Raw genomic sequence first — 18,668 nt, 5'->3', positions numbered from 1 at the left:
GGGATTTCTGTTCTATGGGTACGCGACAATATTCAGACCCCCTTGACTTTTTCCACATTTATTTACGTTACAGCCTTATTCTAAAATGGATTAAAAAAAATAAAAAAAAAATCCCCCTCATCAATCTACACACAATACCCCATAATGACAATGCAAAAACAGGTTTTTAGAAATTTTTGCAAATCTATTCAAAATAAAAAAACATATCAAATGTACATAAGTATTCAGACCCTTTACTCAGTACTTTGTTGAAGCACCTTTGGCAGCAATTACTGCCTCAAATCTTCATGGGTATGACACTACAAGCTTGGCTGCACAGCTATTTTCAGATCTCTCCAGAGATGTTCGATCAAGGTTCAAGTCGACACTGGTTGCGCCACTCAAAAACATTCGGAGACTTGTCCCGAAGCCGTGTGCTTATGGTCATTGCCTTGTTGGAAGGTGAATCTTTGCCCCAGTCTGAGTTCCTGAGCGCTCTGTAGCAGGTTTTCATCAAGGATCTCTCTGTACTTTGCGCCGTTCATCTTTCCCTCGATCCTGACTAGTCTCCCAGTCCCTGCCGCTGAAAAACATCCTCACAGCATGATGCTGCCACCACCATGCTTCACCGTAGGGATGGTGCCAGGTTTCCTCCAGACCTGACGCTTGGCATTCAGGCCAAAGAGTTCAATCTTTGTTTCATCTTTTTTTTATCATGGTCCTTTGGGTCCTTTGAGTGCCTTTTGGCTAACTCCAAGTTGGCTGTCATGTGCCTTTTTACTGAGGAGTGGCTTCCATTTGGCCACTCTACCATAAAGGCCTGATTGGTGGAGTGCTGCAGAGATGGTTGTCCTTCTGGAAGGTTCTCCCATCTCCACAGAGGAACTCGCGAGCTCTGTCAGAGTGTGAGGGAAAAAAATATTTAATACATTTTAGAGTAAGGCCGTAACGTAACAAAATGTGGAAAAAGGGAAGCGGTCTGAATACTTTCCGAAATACACTGTATGTTGTCATGCTGTCGACGTACTACATGATAAACGTGTCCGTCCGTCCATCCATCCATGTTTCTCCAGGCGGTAGCTCCCTTACAAAGATCTCTGGAGATCCGGGAGACAGCCCTGGACCCGGACCACCCCAGTGTTGCCCTGTCCCTACACCAGCTGGCTGGGGTTTATGTCCAGTGGAGGAAGTATGGCAATGCAGAGCAGTTCTACAAGCAGGCCCTGGAGATCAGTGAGAACGCCTACGGCTCAGACCACGCCTGTGTCGCGCGCGAACTGGACTCCCTGGCCATGCTCTACCAGAAACAGAACAAGTGAGTGAGTGAGTGAGTGAGTGAGTGAGTGAGTGAGTGAGTGAGTGAGAAGGGAGGTGTGTGGGTGGGTCTGTTTCAAGTAAAGTTGCTTTGTGATTGATGGGTCATCTGTTAACAGGTATGAGCAAGCTGAAAAATTGAGGAAGAGGTCTGTGAGGATTCGCCAAAAGACTGCCCGCCAGAAAGGCCATATGGTGAGGACACATTAGTATGGTTGGTTGTCCCTCCTGCTTTATGGCTTTTTGTGTGTGTGTGTGCGTGTGTGCGTGCGCGTGCGTTAATTAAGGATTGGATCACTTTAAAAAAAAAAATATCGCCTAAAATGACACATCTAATGCATACATATTGCATACGCGTCTCTCTCTGCAAATAGGCTTTAGTGTGTGTGTCCGTGTGTAATTGTGTGTAATGTGTATACATTAATAGTGAATTGACTGTGTCTCTATCTCTGCAGTATGGCTTCACTCTGCTGCGTCGGCGGGCCCTCCAGTTAGAGGAGCTGACTCTGGGTAAAGACACAGCAGATTGTGCCAAGACCTTCAACGAGCTGGGAGTCCTCTACTACCTCCAGAACAACCTGGAGTGAGTCAGTCCTTACACATCTACACGTTGTGTAGCTGTTAGCGATGATGCTAAGGATGACCTAAGGATACAAAGTAGTCTACACCTACCAGGCAGAGTGATATCATGATTATTTGCATCAATCCAGTGGCCATTTGTTTTGCAACTTTGCAATCACATGAGCGCTAGAGACATATCGATAGATAACCAAACAATGGTCTCTTGCTGGTGCTCATTTACATTAAAGGGCAACTACTCCCCAAAATCCCAAATTATTAGATTTTTCCCAGACCTCAAAAGTGGTTTAAACATGGTTGTGGACTTAAAACATCAAATTTGGTTGTTTTCCGAACAACGGAAACCAGGAAAAACAAAAAGTAGCAAATCAAATTTAGGAAAAAACTCTATGGAATCAGGCAAAAAATATCACAGATTTATATGGCCCTAAATATGGGACCCGTGAAATATGATGCCTCTGCATGGCATTTAGCATTAAAGGAAATATTTTGGTATTTGTTTCATTAGTCCATTGTTAATATAGTTCCAAAATACAGAAATCTGGCCCATATGATGCATTTTTTATCATATGTGACCGACCGCCTCGATTCGGTCATATGTAGTAATATTTTAAATTGTGTGGTTTTTTTTTTTTACATTGGATAAAAGTACAGACTCAGAGCTAGGAAATTGTATATCATACACTGCATTTGAGGAACAATGGGAAAGTAATTCTGCTTTGAAAGTTGATCAACTTGTAACCCCACTTTTGAGAAAAAGGTCCTTGAATGTTTTGGTACAGCTACTGGCGAGCTCTTCTTTGTCTACACCCATTCAGCATCGTTCACACCCTCTTAAGCCTACCCATTCAGCATCATTCACACTCTCTTAAGCCTTAGCCCCACCCATCTCTTTAAGGATTCACATGTGAGGCCATATGCTAAACAGAGGGAGTACGGTACTGTAGTAAACAACCAAATATTTAAAGACTAAAAGTGGTAAAAATAGTAGCCTACAATAGGGAAAAACTCCAGGTAAAAATACAGTTTATATAGTCCTTGGCCTATTCTGTATCCTAATCTAACTTTTGTGCAGGTCATGTTGTTCTTCACATTACCACATGCACAGGATACAGAAGGTGTAAACGATACAGTGAAATGGTTGCTTGCATATTTACATAATAGCAAACTCAAAAATAGAAAGTGTCCAGATAAATATATTGTGTAAATATTTTATAATTATTAGATGATGCTTACCCAGACACTAGGGGTGTGCCAAGTAGTCGACACAAAATGAGTGTCGTAACGGATATGGGCAATTTTCTGGATACGATTATGACCCGAGTATTTTTTTGTAATTATCTGTGATCGGTTGCCAGCACGCATATTTCTCGTGTCAGTCAGAGTTTCTAAAACATATTGTACTGTCTTTGAGTCAGTCATGTGCGTGGTCTAAATAACTCAACTGGCTAGTTTGCCTGTCTGTAAAGAGAAGGGCGGGCTGTACATTGATCCTGCTGCTCTGATTGGATAGAGTGAAGCCGTATTTCTCTGTCCACTCGCTTCATCGTTTACCCGATCACTTTTCCTTGCATGTTTTCGGTCTGCTCATTTAGATTGCTAGCATGGCAATGACGTTTACTGTCAAGGTGCATAATATCTAACAAGTGGGGCACGGGTAGTAAAAATAGATGAAACGCTAATGCACATTCTGACTGAGTAACAGCAAACTTGGCTGCCGACTGCAAACTGAGCACTCACTAACACACACACACACCCAGCCATCCGCTCGCTGCTCCTAATCTGCCGCTTTTTTTGCAGTGAGAATGTGCAGGGAGTTATTTTGCAAAGCTCTATTGACGCATATTAAAACATTTCTGTTTTTTCTGATCACAAGTATCATCCGATGACTATCAACTGTCAATTTACGGATACAATTAGGAATACGAGTATGGCCATGTCGGCACAACCCTACCAGACACACTTGTCTAAATTGATGGGTCATGTGAAAGAAATGCTATAACCACCCCCCAGCCACATCCAACTAGGTTCAATGTTAGCTGTCTAGCTAACATTAGGCTATAACTAGCAATGCAAATGATTTTCTGAGATACAAATAATATTACTAGATCATACACCTAATGTTAGTGAGCCAGCAAGCTAACGTTCGCTAGCTAGCTAACAGTACGCTTTAACTTGCAATGAAAACAACAACAACAACAAATTTTGACAAAATTAGAAATGTGTAATATCGGAAAATGTAGCTAGACTCTTGACCGTATACATGGATGAACGCTTTTCGACAGACTAGAACCCTTTTAACTCCGTTTTGTTTGTAAAGCTAAGGACAACTCAGAGTATGCTGTTCTTTTCTTCTGAAATAGACTACATTTTCTTCATATCATGCTTCTTTAGATCTGTCTAAAATAAATAATGGATTTATTGTGAAGGTGTAGGCTATATTACATGGATTTATTATGCTTTTTAAAATGGCTTGTAGGCTCTGTTTGGAAGCTGCTAAATGTGTTTATGTTCATTAACGGTCAATTACCGAGAGACCGACAGTTATTTGCTTGACAATCACCGTCTGACAAAATTTTGTGACCGCCACAGCCCTAATCTCAGCCAATCATTGCTAATGTGAAGGTTCCTGGCTTTTTCCGTGGCTAAACCAACAAATGTATTTGTATTTACAGATGTCATACAAGTTTGTTATTAAGGCACATGAATGTTCCAGAAGGCATTTCTGACAAAAATACTCATTTTGAAGTAGTGATGTGCGACATACGCCTAGCTTCCTGAAACAGGTCACATATGATGCTGCGTTTTGCATCATATGATGCCAAATGCATCATGCGGGCCAGATTTCTGTATTTTGAAAGGCACGTAACTTGATTGCTGACATGAAACAAATTTTGGGACTTTATCAACAATGAACTAATGAAACAAATACCAAAATATATTTTTTGGGGTGGCGTTGTTCTTTAAGGAGATGTATTGGGGGTAAGGCCCTGCCTTAGACTGGCGTACAGTACGTACGGGTTTATGCCCTAATGCGTTGTTCTGGCTTACGCAAGGCTTAATTACTAATTAACCTTTTCAAACCCTCCACTTTACAGCTGTTGTTATATTTGATTGCCAAATGAAAGAAGGTAAAGTTTAACCAATGCTTTTCAATTTTTTTTTTTTTTTTTATGTATTTCACTAGCTAGCTACTCTAACCACACTAGAAACGTTTTTAAAGTATTTTAACGATTTCAAATAGTATTTGAACCGAGGCCTCTCTCTGTGTCCAGGGCGTCCAAAGTGTTCCTGACTCGTTCTCTGGAGATGCGTCAGCGTGTGTTGGGGCCGGACCACCCTGACTGTGCCCAGTCCCTCAACAACTTGGCGGCCCTACACACTGAGAGGAGAGAGTACGAGACTGCAGAGGACATGTACGAAAGAGCCCTGGACATCCGGAAGAGAGCCTTGTCCCCTGACCACCCCTCCCTGGCCTACACCCTGAAACACCTGGCAATGCTCTACAAACGCAGGGTGAGTTTAAGAGATGTGTCTAGCAAAGCCACCACGGGGCTGTTGAACAGACCCTATAAAGCGTTAAAACGAAGAGTAAGTTATACATTAAAGCAGTGGGATTCGAAGTCGGGATTGTAACCCTTGGGGGGGGTGTTGTGTCCTTATTTTTAGATTTGGGGTGGGGTTGTGAGAAATTCTTGCCAAAAAAATGGGTTCCCCAGAAATTCTGCTGGAAAAAATGGGGTCCCCACTGAAATTGTTTAAAGTATACATTCAAATGCATTTAGTCCACTCCAGATATAAGATTAACCGTCCCATGTCTGGTAACTGTATGTGCATTGCTGTTTGAAAGTTAACCTAGAGATCTTGAATTCTTGTTCCTCACTCGCCTCAAATTCTATTCGCTTGTAGCTTGTGTGTAATCCTGATTCGCGAGGCTGACAGGGAAGATGTTTGTGTTGTCCAGGGAAAGCTGGAGAAGGCTGTTCCTCTGTATGAGCTCGCTCTGGACATCAGGGAGAAGAGTTTTGGACCTAAACACCCCAGTGTGGCCACAGCATTGGTTAACCTGGCTGTACTCTACTGCCACCTGGTGAGAGGACCAACACTTCTAACAGTAAACTGCGTAACAGACCTGTGTTCAAATACTTGAAAAATCCTTTCAAATACTTTTAAGCGTTTGCTTGAGTCTGCCTGGAGTGCCAGAAGGGCGGGATTTGCAGTTTTGACTTTTTCTATTGGTTTATTAAGCTAGGCAAGCTCAAACAGGCACAAATAACGTTATTGATTGTTGTTTTATGTATTTGAAACCCAGATCTTTAGTGTACTACACAGAAAATTCTCCAGTGTTAAATCAACACTGAGTGTGACATTTAACACTGTTCCAGTGTCTATACGGGTCCACACTTTTCAGTGTTAAATTAACACACTGCCTACAATAAAGCTTTATTTGCATATTTCCCAGGTTGCTTTCCTTTTTCAAGTAATTTGTACAGTCTTTGCCAAATGTTTTGAGAATGACACAAATATTAATTTTCACAAAGTCTGCTGCTTCGGTTTGTATGATGGCAATTTGCACATACTCCAGAATGGTATGAAGAGTGATCAGATTAATTGCAAAGTCCCTCTTTGCCATGCAAATGAACTGAATCCCCAAAAAACATTTCCACAGCATTTCAGCCCTGCCACAAAAGGACCAGCTGACATCATGTCAGTGATTCTCTCGTTAACACAGGTGTGAGTGTTGATGAGGACAAGGCTGGAGATCACTCTGTCATACTGATTGAGTTCGAATAACAGCCTGGAAGCTTCAAAAGGAGGGTGGTGCTTGGAATCATGTTCTTCCTCTGTCAACCATGGTTACCTGCAAGGAAACACGTGCCGTCATCATTGCTTTGCACAAAAAGGGCTTCACAGGCAAGGATATTGCTGCCAGTAAGATTGCACCTAAATCAACCATTTATCGGATCATCAAGAACTACAAGGAGAGCGGCTCAATTGTTGTGAAGAAAGCTTCAGGGCGTCCAGCAAGCGCCAGGACCGTCTCCTAAAGTTGATTCAGTTGCGGGATCGGGGCACCACCAGTACAGAGCTTGTTCAGGAATGGCAGCAGGCAGATGTGAGTGCATCTGCACACACAGTGAGGCGAAGACTTTTGGAGGATGGCCTGGTGTCAAGAAGGGCAGCAAAGAAGCCACTTCTCTCCAGGAAAAACATCAGGGACAGACTGATATTCTGCAAAAGGTACAGGGATTGGACTGCTGAGGACTGGGGTAAAGTAATTTTCTCTGATGAATCCCCTTTCCGATTGTTTGGGGTATCTAGAAAAAGGCTTGTCCGGAGAAGACAAGGTGAGCGCTACCATCAGTCCTGTGTCATGCCAACAGTAAAGCATCCTGAGACCATTCATGATGGGGTTGATTCTCAGCCAAGGGAGTGGGCTCACTCTCAATTTTGCCTAAGAACACAGCCATGAATAAAGAATGGTACCAACACATCCTCCGAGAGCAACTTCTCCCAACCGTCAAGGAACAGTTTGGTGACGAACAATGCCTTTTCCTGCATGATGGAGCACTTTGCCATAAGGAAGTGGCTCGGGGAACAAAACATCGATATTTTGGGTCCATGGCCAGGAAACTCCCCAGACCTTAATCCCATTGAGAACTTGTGGTCAATCCTCAGAGGCGGGTGGACAAACAAAAACCCACAAATTCTGACAAACTCCAAGCATTGATTATGCAAGAATGGGCTGCCATCAGTCAGGATGTGGCCCAGAAGTTAATTGACAGCATGCCAGGGCGGATTGCAGAGGTCTTGAAAAAGAAGAGTCAACACTGCAAATATTGACTCTTTGCATCAACTTCATGTAATTGTCAATAAAAGCCTTTGACACTTATGAAATGCTTGTAGTTATACTTCAGTATTCCATAGTAACATCTGACAAAAATATTTTAAGACTGAATCAGCGAACTTTGTGGAAATTAATATTTGTTTCATTCTCAAAACTTTTGGCCACGACTGTAGAGTTACCACTCATGACTGTATTTGTTAGTGACAGATACATGGGCCTTTTATCAATGAGATTTTCTCACCTCCTGCGTTGTCTCGTGCCTAATTTGAAAAAGATCAAAGTTAATCGAGGAGAGTCGGCGAGGAGAGTGAATGTGGATGGAAATGCGCTTGCTTGAAATGAGACTTCCCTTTTCCAATCACGCGTCATTAGGCAAATGATGTTTACAGGGGTGGATCCTAAAATGAATGTGTAAAATGATCAAATTAAGTTAGTTGTGTAACACATTTGATAGATTAAACAATAAGTAGCATATTGTCTTTAAACGTGTGCATGTTCTTCTCCTTTGACAAAACGAAAGCTGACTCGAAGGGGGTGTGGCAGATTTCAAAGTCTTCCGCGGTAGGACACACATGAGTATCCTTGATGAAAGGTGGCTATCGAGGAGGGGAAGCACTCTTCGATTTGCCTACTAACGAATTGACACACTCCTCGTCCACTCAACCACTTGTTGTGTTTTCCGGGTCACGGAGGAGAGAGTACGGAGGGCAGTGTTTTGCCCAAACGAGAAAGCCCCATGGTTGTTGCATTCATCCATTCTCAGTCCTGTGGCCTTCACCAAGTGAGATCCTAATTGAATATGTTATCATAAAAATGTGATTATTTAAGATAATACCCTAATACAGTGGCCTGAAACTCATGGTTTACAGACTACATCAGGCCTGCAAGTCACATGATACTGGCTTGTAAAGTGATGTGTTCAACATTTGGAATTTTTATTTATCTGCAACCTGCATTCAGAATGACTTCCAGGGTTGGAAAGACTAAAATATGAGACTACCTCTGAAACAACCATTTCAGTAATGGGTGCAATAAGTCCAAGTAACAGGTTGGGTTTGTTTAGAAAAATGCATATTACATATATTTGAGTAGCATAAGATGAATTAATCAATGTACATGCAGAAACATAGATATTGAAACAAACATTCTAAAAATCTATCTGCAATACAGCATGCTGGGAAATATAATGATGTGCGTGGTTTTGTTTCAACGTTGGTTATTAACACCAAGACTGGGGTTCTTTTACACCAATGAGTGTTAATTTAACACCTGAATCAACACTAGCTAACACTGGCCAGTTTGCTTTGTAAGGAAAGATGGGAACTGCTGGAAAGCATATAGCGGCATATGGTTTGATTTGAATAGATTTTCCATCTTAATTAGCTTTCAAGACTGACTGTCTCTCCTTGCAGACTCTGTCTGGACATTTGCTTAAGTACTTATGTGATATCTGTGATGTGTCTGAGTGTGTTATTGTGTTTGGCAGAAGAAGCACAGTGAAGCGCTGCCCCTGTATGAACAGGCTCTCAGAGTGTATGAGGACAGTCTGGGATGCTCACACCCACGTGTCGGAGAGACGCTGAAGAACCTAGCTGTACTCAGGTGAGTACACACCACACAAGCATACTGTGTGAACACATACACACACACACACACACATATGGAGCCGTCCCAGACACATAAACACCTTCTCTATTATTTTATGTGCTTTAGAGGTCTCTGGAACTCACCCAGCATCACACAAACACACTCAAAAAAGACACATCACAATTTTAACTCGTATTTGTATTGATATAAAATAGACAGTATCCAAACTGACTATACTTACCAATCCTATATTTTCTATTTCATCTTATCTCACTTCTACTTCTACAAAATAAATCAGTGATTTACAGGAAGCCCATCTCTACAGCCAACCTCAACACTGCCGGAATGGCTTCCAATTTCTCCATCTCTTCATCAGAAAAGACTTGTAAAACTCCCTCCTCACTTTCCTGTAGAACTCCACATTGCGCCTCATCTCCATGTGCTTGTGGAACAGACAGCGTTTCTCCTGCTCAGTCAGGTGCTGGTTGTGGTAGCGGACGCTGGCAATGTTTAGGGAGTGGGATTTCTAGTACCACTCACAATGCAAGATCTCTGAGAAACTCGGGATGACCTGACCTAAAGTCACATACAAAAGCAATTATATATGTACCTAAATGTATTTTAAACATGGGAGAGAAAAAAAATATTATAATGAAACAAATTCTGGTAAGAATACAGTATTTGATTTTTACCATTTGATGATGGGATTTGAAGGTCTTGCAGGAAGATGCTGATGACCCTGTGCAATCAATGGTTGGGACTGGTTATATTGCTGGGTGTGGAAGCTCATTAAAAGTAAACTCAGCAAAAAAAAGAAACATCCCTTTTTCAGGACCCTGTCTTTCAAAAATAATTCGTAAAAATCCAAATAACTTCACAGATCTTCATTGTAAAGGATTTAAACACTGTTTCCCATGCTTGTTCAATGAACCATAAACAATTAATGAACATGCACCTGTGGAACAGTCGTTAAGACACTAACAGCTTACAGACGGTAGGCAATTAAGGTCACAGTTAGGAATACTTAGGACACTAAAGAGGCCTTTCTACTGACTCTGAAAAACACCAAAAGAAAGATGCCCAGGTTCACTGCTCATCTGTCTGAACGTGCCTTAGGCATGCTGCAAGGAGGCATGAGGACTGCAGATGTGGCCAGGGCAATAAATTGCAATGTCCGTACTGTGAGACGCCTAAGACAGCGCTACAGGGAGACAGGACGGACAGCTGATCATCCTCGCAATGGCAGACCACGTGTAACAAAACCTGCACAGGATCGGTACATCCGAACGTCACACCTGCAGGACAGGTACAGGATGGCAACAACAACTGCCCGAGTTACACCAGGAACGTACAATCCCTCCATCAGTGCTCAGACTGTCCGCAATAGGCTGAGAGGGGCTGGCCTGAGGGCTTGTAGGCCTGTTGTAAGGCAGGTCCTCGCCAGACATCACTGGCAACAACGTCGCCTATGGGCACAAACCCACCGTCACTGGACCAGACAGGACTGACAAAAAGTGCTCTTCACTGACGAGTCGCGGTTTTGTCTCGCCAGGGGTGATGGTCGGATTCGCGTTTATCGTCGAAGGAATGAGCGTTACACCGAGGCCTGTACTCTGGAGCGGGATCGATTTGGAAGTGGAGGGTCCATCATGGTTTGGGGCGGTGTGTCACAGCATCGCCGGACTGAGCTTGTTGTCATTGCAGTGCAATGCTGTGCTTTACAGGGAAGACATCCTCCTCCCTCATGTGGTACTGTTCCTGCAGGCTCATCCTGACATGACCCTCCAGCATGACAATGCCACCAGCCATACTGCTTGTTCTGTGCATGATTTCCTGCAAGACAGGAATGTCAGTGTTCTGCCAAGGCCAGCGAAGAGCCCGGATCTCAATCCCATTGAGCACGTCTGGGACCTGTTGGATCGGAGGGTGAGGGCTAGGGCCATTCGCCCCCAGAAATGTCCGGGAACTTGCAGGTGCCTTGGTGGGGTAACATCTCACAGCAAGAACTGGCAAATCTGGTGCAGTACATGAGGAAGAGATGCACTGCAGTGCTTAATGCAGCTGGTGGCCACACCAGACACTGACTGTTCCTTTTGATTTTGACCCCCCCTTTGTTCAGGGACATATTATTCCATTTCTGTTAGTCACATGTCTGTGAAACTTGTTCAGTTTATGTCTCAGTTGTTGGGTCTTATGTTCATACAAATATTTACACATGTTAAGTTTGCTGAAAATAAACGCAGTTGACAGTGAGAGGACGTTTCTTTTTTTGCTGAGTTTATAATATTAGATAGCCGAAGCAAGTCGCACATCGAGTCTTGGGGTTGTCGCCACGAAAGCTGAGTTCCAAATCAAGATTGGTGTTTTTCAACCAAACATTCTAACATTTGAAATTCTACTAAAGTTGCTCTTGTGACATCATCATATACAAATGAAATTGTATTCTTATGAATAAAGTCACCATGGCAAAGAAATAGAATGGGTTTCAAATCAACACTGTTGCTCTTATCAACCAAACATTCTAATTTCCTACATTCTACCAACTTTTCTTTGTTTGATTTTGTAATTTGATATGATTTTACAAGGGAATTGTCATGACATTGAAAAATAGTGAAACATACACACACTCACCATCTTATTGTGAATACACATATACAGTGCTATACTAGTTTTATTTTCATCCCCATATCTCTTTATGAACCCTGTAATGTTATATTTCTCTCTCTCTTCTGTCCATCATTCTGCCTTCCCTCCTCTCTCTCTATCTCCCCCAGCTATGAGGAGGGGGACTTTGAGAAAGCAGCAGAACTCTACAAGCGAGCCATGGAGATCAAAGAGGCGGAGCCGTCTCTGGTGTGTGGGAAGGCCCCGTCTCGGCACTCGTCCAGTGGGGACACGTTTAGCCTACGAGGGCCCGCCCCTCTCCCACATGCCCCCAGGTGATCCCTCCATCTATCTCCTCACCCCTGGGGGACCTAGAACACTGGGGCTCTTTCCCAATTTGTCTTCCCTCGATTCCACGTGTGACCTGTCCTCATCTCCTTATAGAAATGCATGGGTGGAGAAGGTCCAAGAGTAGGGACCTTGGATCTTCTCCAACAATGTTCTTTGAGAAGATGGTGAGATAGGGTCCGGGGAATCACGGAAAGAGAATTCCAATAGAGCCAGGGTCCACAATCTGCATTCCTGAGAAGAACGTCCATGGAACTCTCAATGGTTCTTTATGCTGCTTTGAGACGGAACAGTGTTGTAATGTCACCTGTTAAGTGTACTGTAGCTAACTTCCTTCATGAAAATATGAAGTATGCTTTATTTAATGTCTGTTAAATGGCTGTATTGTGTGTTTTTTTTTTTAAAGATATTAATGTAATCATGTATTATTATGAAAGAATGGGAAATGATGTCAACACCGCCCTTGTCAGGGCCTGAAACTCAGGTTAAGAAGGTTTTTTTATTCTATATTTACGAATGTTTCCAAATTTCAATAGCTCACTGTTAGTACCTATGGAAGTGTATAACTGTTGAAATTACATTTTGAATTTGATAATTGGATAATGATTCATCAACTTCAGTCGCACTGGATAAGGGTGTCTGCTAAATGGCCAAAATGGAAATTCCTACAGCTGTACACTTTCATAACTATTGTATGCATGCTCATATAAAAACACATTTTGGAGCTGTATTGTTACAGAATGCTGTGCCGGTTATGCAATCAGTGCCAAGTCTTCGTGCAGTAATAGATATTTTATTCATGTAAACTATGACATATGCCTGTTTCAAGATGGAACCTTGATCTCATGCCATGGTGCAAATCAATAATTGTATATCACTGAGCAGTTTTAAATGTATTTACCTCACGTAAAGTATTTATGCAAGTAAGATAATGGGTTTCAAACCCATGCCATCAGTTTTTCAGAACTCTGCCCTATTGCAGAGGTTCTGACGTATTAGATCTCTCACCACACAATTTCACTGAGGTGTATTCACTAGACCTCAAATGGAAGAAAACGGACCGAAGCGGTGAGGAACTACCCCAATAAAAAACATTTTGCTACTTTGTGCACTAATGAATAAGTTGAGCCTTCATTGTCTGTGTGAATGTACATGAAGCCAAAGTTGATGTAAGGTACCAAAACCCTGTCATGTGCCAAACATATACTCTAAGTGCATTGTCTAACTGTGTACTCATGTCATTGTGTACGATTCTGTAAATGAAATACCATAAACTAATCAAATGTATTCCGGCTAATAAATACTTTATTGAAACAAGGTGTGCACAGAGTCAGTCAATACAGTTTCAGCAGAGACCGTTTCGGGTTATAGGTATATCAGTTTAAAGAGCTGAGAGCATGACATGGAGCAGCAGTGGTCCATCGCACCACCACAACAATGAATGCAGAGCCCACTCGTTTTTCGTCACGGTATGGACCAGAGCTAGACAGGGCGCAGATAGGTCATGCGAAGAAATGTTGGGCCTCATTCAAAATGTTTTAGAAGGTGGGAAATGCATTAACAATCCAGTTTAATTCATTAATAAGCATTCTATACAGTAGTAGTAGTTGATCAGAGGCTTAGGGTGTCGTTCAAGCTGTAGCATTAGATTGTGATAGAAACGTTAAGGTAATTTCCAATTGAGCCAACATTTACTGTGATCGCCATCTCCACTAACGTGGCAATATCGCCTTTCAATTTAAATCACGCTGTAATGTTGAACTTCGGCAATATTCAATTGCTGAGTGTTACAACAATCTTTCCTCTCAGTCAACAGTTGACACAAGCATAATTCATCAGACCGATAACATCTGTATGTACCAGGTCCATTACAACAAAACGAGAATTACATACGATTTAGGGTCAGAATAGGTTTTCAACTACCAGTTTGTGCTCTCCGATGCTGAAATTCAAAATGGAAATTTCGACAGCTATATGCTTCCATACTGAATGGGCGTACACTAGTAAATTCCTACCCTTGGGGAATATGAAGATAATTCTCAACAGCAGCACTTAAGGTCATTAACCATGCATTGCATTCGCTTTGTCAAAAGAGCAAAAGTACTTGCATTAAGGAGTATTGATACTGTAGTAAGGTTAGAGGGTAAGAGAAAAACTTGGCTCCATTTTAGAACATGGAGAGACAGTAAGATACAGCATACCTCCTGCAATGGAGCTTTGCGTGGTGTCTGCTTAGTTATTAAAAAGGTGGTACACAGCAAAATTCTCCAGTGTTAAATCAACAGTCTTAACTGTAACTATTCCAGTGTCTATACGGGTCCACACTTTCCAGTGTTAAATTAACACACTGGTCACTGTAAAGCCTTAACTCCTTCAATACTAGAAATGTTACACAAAAAAATATCAACACTAGGCAACACTGGCCAATTTGCTGTGTAGGTTCACTGTGATGTTGCTGAGATAAGCGATGCATGACGATAATAACGACGGATTGTCCGGTCCTAGTTACAGCTTCCTCATCCGAGCCATCAGCTCCTCTAGACTCTGTTCCGTTTCCTCCACCGTCTCCTCTTCTGATGTCCCCGTCTCCTGCAAAAGAAGACAAAGGGCATTATTAGTCTAACCTTCCTTGAGATGCCTTATTGGAGCAGTGTTTAGCAGGCGTGGCTCGAAGACCCCGGGTTCGAGACCAACAAGGAGCGTTGCATTGTCGCCGTTCGTTAACAAATCGCTACGACAATATAGTCTTCTTGTAAGGTTTGCCTGGTACTGACCTTGTCAGGGATGGTGTAGGCCACAGTGATGCCCTCTGGGAGGTCAGGGACTGGGCCGGAGGCGGCCTGGAGTTCCTCGTCTGTCTGCTCCGACACAAGCTCAATACCTAACAGAGCAAAACCATAGGTCAGTAATGGTAGCTAGACAGGATCACTTACTATGGACAACACATTTAGGCAACGTCAACGCTCTAGCTAACTCACCCCAGTCGTTCTCCTCGTGAACCACCACCTCCTCCACCGCCTGCTCTACAACCTTTTTCGGCCGCTCTGCCTCTTTTTTCTTTGGGCCACAAAGCACAAACACACACAACTGCATTACAACTGTACCAGGTCATGTACATCCCCTCACACAGCCCAGGTCATGATATATGAGAGAGAAGAGAGGAGAAAGTGAGAAGAGAAAGATGGAAAGAAAGGGCCTCCTTGGTCAGTCACCTTATAGTCGTCCTGCTGTTTCCTGCAGTAGCGGTCATCGCACGTGGGGTTGGCCTTCATGGCCATAGTGGGGAAGAAGTCCTGCATAGCGTTGTAGCCCAGGTAGTGACTGACTGTGCCAAACTTCAACAGGTACCTGAGGACCACAACCCACAGTTAGAATACCTTCATAGGAAACCCTGTTATGGGCATTTGTGAATTGTGGGCTATGATCAGGGTCATATTCATTAGGGCGCATCGTAGCAAAACGCTTCACACCAGAAAAACCAAGTGTTTCTTATTTTGACAAGTTCAGGTAGTCCCTCCCGGCTTCAATACGTTGTATTCCGTTTGGTGCCTAATGAATATGACCCAGGGCTCATTTACAAACGAATGTCACTCATATCTTACTTGAGGACGTTTTGGACCAGGATCCCTGCCACCACGCCCATGGTGGTGGGTAGGCTGGCAGCGCACACCCCGTCCCTCTTCAGGGTCTTCTCATCAATGTTGGCCGCCACCACCAGGGGAGGAGCACACTGTCACATGGAGAAGGAAGTAAGTGCATTGCACGGCATTGGCAACTCACCCAACAGGGCCATGTTCAGAGGATGCAACATCACAGAACGTTCAAGATAGAAATGTAGCGTGTAGGACAGACGTCCAGAACGTTTCGTCACTGAATACACCCCCAGGTGATCAATTTCAACTCCATGTCATCAACTCATGTCAACTATGGCAATCAAAGCTTGTGTTTTGGGTGAGTTTACAGACATCAATTTATATGGAGTAGAGAACAATATTGCTTAGGAAACTGGCAGAACAAAAAAACATACGTTTAGGCATAGGGTGTATGGGAAGGGTGTATAGGGGTGAAAATTAATTAAGGTCAGGGTTAAGGTTTGGAACAAGGTTTGGGTTATGGTTAGGAATAGCGTCAGTGAATTAAGGTACGGGTTATGGAAAGGCATAAAAGTTAACATTGGGTTAGCGTAACGCCATCTGCCGCAATTCATTTTCTGACACTGTCTATTGCCTATAAAGCAAGTGCATGTTGTGACGTACTGCGAAGCAGGCCGTCTCCCCGGGGATGATGAGCTGGATATGTCCGGACACGGCGTTCTCACTAACACCCGACTCCATCCAGATCTGACTCAGCTCGTTACACGCCTAGGCAGCAAGAAGATGACCAACATACATCATCTGATCTACACCAACTCAATAATGTGTGTTTTATAGTCAGGGAATGAGGGATATAGGTTAGTACTGACTGTGTTGATGGCCATCCGGGCCTCAAAGTTGTCCACACAGCCCAGGACCAGGTCCACAGCCTTTCCATCTTGAAGTGCCCCATGACTGAGACAACACAGAGAGTACTTAAGAACAGGAGAGCATACAGACTGACCTTGTAGTGAACGTGTGGATATTATTTTACGTTATTTGTAATGTAGGCTACCGAGTAGCCTCCCCCCCCAAAAAAAAGACGTGTTAAACAAATCAAAATATATTGTATTTGTTTAACACTATTTTGGTTACTACATGATTCCATATGTGTTATTTCATAGTTTATGTCTTCACTGTTATTCTACAATGTAGAAAATAGTACAAATGAGTAGGTGTCCAAACTTCAGACTTGTACTGTGCCTCTAGATGCTGAAACTTTAACCAATGTAACCCCCTTTCTAGATTATTTTACGTGATTTTAAGTGTTTATTTCAGAGTTGTCCTCATCATGTACATTACTGTATCCAATGTCATACTGTTACGCAATTATGTTATCTAATGAACTTGAGAGTCAGAAAACAGAGAAAACACTCATGCCGTATGGAACAGCACAGTGGAGCAATTCAATACTGAAACCACTCTGTACAAATGACCACACGAGCAGTATGGCACTTAGGAGAGGACAGCACTTCTCACCTTATGCGATCCATGAAATGTGCAAAATTGTCCATGGTGGTGATGTTATAGTTGTGGGTCTCAAACTGCACATCTGGGTTGATAGTCCTGTTAACATAATTGTTTAATATGCCAGCACCTTATATATCATATAAAACAAAGTAAATATCTGGGGTATCACTCATGGGGTGTGTTCAGCAGAACACAACCCCCCCCCACCCCCCCCCCACCAGGTAACTGTACCTGAGTGTGTGTTCCGCTGCCTCTACTTTGCTGAGACCAGCCTGGTGAGGCTGGAAGAAAAGCCTGTTCATATTGGCCAGCTCCACTTTGTCATAGTCAAACAGGATGAGCTGTACAAAGAGGAGGCGCGGCGCGTAAGGCAGAATGACACAATGCATGTCGCATTGATGGACATTGTCCATCGGAAGCATCAGGTAGAAAGGAATGATATGTTGATGTAGTAATGTGAAGTTTGTATTACCTTACCAATGCCACATCTTGTGAGCATTTCTGCAGTCACACTTCCAACTCCTCCAACACCCACCACGGCTACAGTGAACGTCCGGATTTTCTGTTTAACAGTAGGATAGAAACACATGCCATGTCATTGTCATATAAGATCTATATAGAGTTTTAAAATTCTGGATATCCAGGAATCCTGCAACAGGGATTTCTTCAAAGCCTGGCAATATTGGTGAAATACTGGAATTGGGTAACATTTGTGTGTATCAGATAACAATAGAATGTAATATATTACCTCATAATCTTCAACAATGCCCATTCGCTTCAAAGCCATCAGACGACTGTAAGGTAAGAAAATGTTGAGGTAAACAGTTTACACCATATGGGACGTGCCGGCCCTTTTTCTGGGGTGTCAACCAGATCAGGTAGCTAGTCTTATGTATTTATTATCACAAATTACTCCATTCGCGGCCGTTAGATTTTGACAGTTTAACATAGCTAGCTACCTGTAAGGGTTTGAGTCCACTACTTCAGCACTCATTTTGTCGATCCTTGGTCTGTGATGAGGATGGTTGTTGTCAGCAGGTTCCTCGGCACACATCGCCGTACATCGCTTTTGCTTACACTTGATCAACTCATTCTCCAGCTCTCTCACTCGTAGCTTCAGTTCTTCGACTGAGGTCATGTTTCTACAAGGAATAAGGCACACTAACTTCTCCGTTGTTCAAATGTAAAATGCCTAGATTGCAAAGCCTTAACAATTAAAGAAAGATTACAAGCGATGGATGACAACTAGTACACGTCTACACAGCTCGAATCAGCTGTCAGCCTGAGTTTCTGTAAATTATGTCCGG

General features: G+C 42.8%; 2 protein-coding genes across 6 annotated transcripts in view; one reads left to right on the top strand and one right to left on the bottom strand.

The window, feature by feature from the left end:
- The window catches only part of nphp3 (nephronophthisis 3), a 26,004-nt gene extending 12,428 nt beyond the window's left edge, over positions 1–13,576 (top strand). For 3 of the 4 annotated variants that reach the window (XM_055929188.1, XM_055929187.1, XM_055929190.1), the window contains 7 exons: positions 1,053–1,294; positions 1,413–1,488; positions 1,749–1,876; positions 5,148–5,388; positions 5,837–5,962; positions 9,207–9,322; positions 12,082–13,576. In XM_055929188.1, the coding sequence (XP_055785163.1) occupies positions 1,053–1,294; positions 1,413–1,488; positions 1,749–1,876; positions 5,148–5,388; positions 5,837–5,962; positions 9,207–9,322; positions 12,082–12,250 (1,098 nt within the window). In that variant the 3' untranslated portion in view covers positions 12,251–13,576. The remainder of the gene's footprint in view (positions 1–1,052; positions 1,295–1,412; positions 1,489–1,748; positions 1,877–5,147; positions 5,389–5,836; positions 5,963–9,206; positions 9,323–12,081) is intronic. The other variant, XM_055929189.1, reaches the window with a different exon arrangement.
- On the bottom strand, positions 13,543–18,668 carry LOC129859412 (ubiquitin-like modifier-activating enzyme 5). Of its 2 annotated transcripts, XM_055929191.1 has the most exons (12): positions 18,328–18,668; positions 18,110–18,162; positions 17,834–17,923; positions 17,593–17,702; positions 17,371–17,457; positions 16,722–16,806; positions 16,516–16,620; positions 15,862–15,989; positions 15,472–15,607; positions 15,238–15,316; positions 15,034–15,140; positions 13,543–14,848 (listed from the first exon to the last, which is right to left on the bottom strand). In XM_055929191.1, the coding sequence occupies exons 1-12, from the start codon at positions 18,497–18,499 to the stop codon at positions 14,765–14,767; spliced, it is 1,236 nt and encodes a 411-aa protein (XP_055785166.1). In that variant the 5' UTR covers positions 18,500–18,668; the 3' UTR covers positions 13,543–14,764. The 2 variants fall into 2 exon arrangements, with proteins under 2 accessions (XP_055785166.1, XP_055785167.1); XM_055929192.1 differs by lacking the exons at positions 18,110–18,162; positions 18,328–18,668 and having other exon boundaries at positions 17,839–17,925.

This window comes from Salvelinus fontinalis, chromosome 7, assembly GCF_029448725.1.
Source record: "Salvelinus fontinalis isolate EN_2023a chromosome 7, ASM2944872v1, whole genome shotgun sequence".
Classification (NCBI taxonomy): Eukaryota; Metazoa; Chordata; class Actinopteri; order Salmoniformes; family Salmonidae; genus Salvelinus; species Salvelinus fontinalis.
Note: the sequence above shows the minus strand (reverse complement) of the source record. Positions and strands in the feature narration are given on the sequence as shown.